This window comes from Topomyia yanbarensis, chromosome 3 (assembly GCF_030247195.1).
Source record: "Topomyia yanbarensis strain Yona2022 chromosome 3, ASM3024719v1, whole genome shotgun sequence".
Taxonomy (NCBI): domain Eukaryota; kingdom Metazoa; phylum Arthropoda; class Insecta; order Diptera; family Culicidae; genus Topomyia; species Topomyia yanbarensis.
In genome coordinates, this window is record NC_080672.1 from 222,919,570 (window position 1) to 222,922,521 (window position 2,952).

At 40.5% G+C, this 2,952-nt stretch overlaps 1 protein-coding gene across 1 annotated transcript; it reads left to right on the forward strand.

The window, feature by feature from the left end:
- The first annotated feature begins 205 nt into the window (after positions 1-205).
- Positions 206-2,083, forward strand: LOC131687689 (uncharacterized). Its single transcript, XM_058971785.1, has one exon. It carries the CDS (start codon positions 206-208, stop codon positions 2,081-2,083), a length of 1,878 nt encoding a protein of 625 aa, XP_058827768.1.
- The last annotated feature ends 869 nt before the right edge of the window (positions 2,084-2,952 follow it).

Here is a 2,952-nt window from a genome sequence, read left to right on the forward strand (position 1 = left end):
TTCTGGAAACACGTAAGCTGTTGTTCCAGTATCAATACGCCTTTAGAAAAGGTAGATCAACAGTGGACCATTTAGCCCAGCTTGAACATTACTTGCGGGAGGCAACAAACAAGAAACGTTACGCACAAGCGGTATTTCTTGACATAGAAAAGGCATATGATACTACTTGGAGGCAACAAACGGAGTAGTCTCAAGCGAACAGGAAATGGAGACCGGCCTATGCCAGGGGTCAGTACTGAGCGTAACCCTATTTCTCATCGCTATTGATACGATCACTCAGTTCTTACCAAACGGAGTATTCTGCCTTATCTACGCTGATGATGTGATTCTAGTAGCCGAAGGGATTGATTACGCGCAAGTGGAAGCAAAACTTCAAAACGCTTTAGATGCGATCACTGAATGGGAAACCCAAACCGGCTTTAAAATATCAGCCGAAAAATGCGCTACAGTGATCTTCAAGGCCACCAGAGCCAGAAAAATCTCAGAATGCAAGCTGCAAAAAAATGGAGTGCTGATTCCTCGAAACAGTACACATAAGTGCCTCGGAGTAAAGTTCGACCAAAGCTTAACTTTCCAAAAACATGTTGAGGAAATTAGAGCAGCCTGCAAACAACGATTACAGTTCCTCCGTTGCGTGGCCAACAGGTCCTGGGGAGGCGACAGTAAAACAATAACAAAGCTATACAAAGCCACTATATTAGAAAAAATTCTGTACGCAGCTCCAATCATAGCATCTGTCCAGGATTCTACTCTGAGAAAACTCGATACCCTGCACAACACCGGACTAAGAGCGATAAGCGGAGCTTTTCAAACTAGCCCTATCGAAAGCCTGCACGTTGCTGTTGGAATTCCCAACCTGCGAACGTTGCTACAACAACGCACAGCAATGTTTGCAGCAAAAATGAAGGCGTGCGAGGACAGCAGCAACGACGAACCGTCACTCAACGAGCGAAGCAGCGAGCAATCTAACGTGTCCGACGAAGAACTTACAACTGATAGCAATGGAAGTTCTGGCGAACTATGGGGCACTCCAAAACCAAAACACGAAACAGAACTTACCGAACCAGCAAGAATTCGCGGTAACAACATACTGGAGGAGTTGGGGCTCAAATTGCCTCTACTGAACATTTTCACAGTACCAAAATCCGCACCTTGGAAGAGAACCCGAATCGCTGTGGATAAAAGTCTACTTCAACCAGTCAGACAAGGATATTGCAGCGCGGTCATCCAACAACTTTTTCATAGACTCAAGTTGACTCGGTATCGAATCCATCGATTCGTATTTACAGACGGTTCGAGAAAAGACAACAAGAGCGAGTTCAGTGTAATCACCGACGATGTTGTGATAAGACGCCGAATCGACGACATGAGCAGCATTTACGCTGCAGAAAGCGAGGCAGCGATGGAAGCATTATCGTGGGTGGCAAACCAAGACGGAGCAGGTGCATATCTTATATGTACCGACTCACTGAGCGTAGTTACGGGGCTAGAAACACTTAAAATTACCAGTAGATGGAGAGATGATATCGGGATGCTATACAATCACTGCAAGAACACACAGAAAGATGTCACATTTTGCTGGGTGCCCAGTCACATCGGCATAGCGGGAAACGAACGGGCGGACAGAGAAGCCAAAGCAGCACTAGAAGGTATCATAGACACGGAAACAGCGTTGGATTATAAAGAAATGCGAAGAAACATAACAAAACGTACCGTTTGGAAATGGCAAGAGCAATGGCAATCTACAACAAACAACAAATTATGCGAAGTGAAGAACGCGGTGACCCCATACATAGCAACTGGAAAAACTCGACGGGAAAATGTGGTGCTTACCCGACTCCGGATTGGACACACAAGCCTTACACACAAATTCCTGCTTGAGAGAGACGAACCACCAAAATGCCGGGTTTGCAACGAGCGTTTGACGGTGAAACACATCATCGCTTTCTGCCCAGGATTGGAAGATGAACGTAGAAGCACAGGACTACCAACGAGTATGAGAGAAGCATTAGCGGACGACGATGCGTCAATCAACATTGTAATTGAATTTTTTAAAAAGACAGGATACTTTGAAAGCATTTAGAACCAATCCCGTCAAAAAAAATTGCCTAAGACCCGAATGACGTACCGTTAAAGGGTCTATAAATTTAAATAAAAAAAATATATACGTTATTTGCTTATTTGTTGTACGGTTTTGATAATTTGACTGCTATAGATTATTATTGTATTAAAAATATGAACAAACTAATTTTTTTTGTGTTATCTTCATTCTCAACCTGTAGTTTACTATATCTATTTAATTATTTCAATTTATGTTTGTTTTCAATCATTTGCTTTAATCTTTAAAATTTGTCGTATGTGAAATTACTTTTGTTTATAGTTTATTTAAAAATGAAAACCGACTCGATTGGCAATCTTCCTAATCTTCTAATTTTTTTTTGTCGGTGATTCTTTGCAAAAAAAGAGTGTTAGTGGTTAGTATGTTTCCCCCAATTCCTTCTTTTTCCCTAGATGAGTTTTTTTTTGCTCGAGATCATTTGCTACTTTGCTCGTTTTAATAATTTCGAGTTCTTTTGCCTGTTGTGCTCGGTTTTTAGTATTTTTCTTTTTGTAATATTGTTTTAGGCTCGAGATGGATAATATATTTTTTTGTGTGTTCCTCGAGTTGTGTCTTTTTTTTTAATTGCGTTTTATTTTATTTTTTTCATAATAAATTTTTTTTTCATAATAAAATATTTTTTTCTTTAAATTTTTTTCAAAAATGGTGTTCCGAAAACATTTGTCGAAGCGAGGTAAGTATTTTTTTTGTGGGAATACTTGATTGTCTTCCTTCCTGTCTATTGTGGCTATTGTGTATGTTGCTTCGACATCTCCCCCTATCTAATTGAGGTTGACCCAGGAGGGTACCTGTAAATAAAGACTTAAATTCCCGAAAAGATACATGGTATTTGT

Coding starts and splice junctions, on each gene's coding strand:
- LOC131687689 (XM_058971785.1), top strand. CDS start 206: ATGGAGACCGGCCTATGCCAGGGGTCAGTACTGAGCGTAACCCTATTT.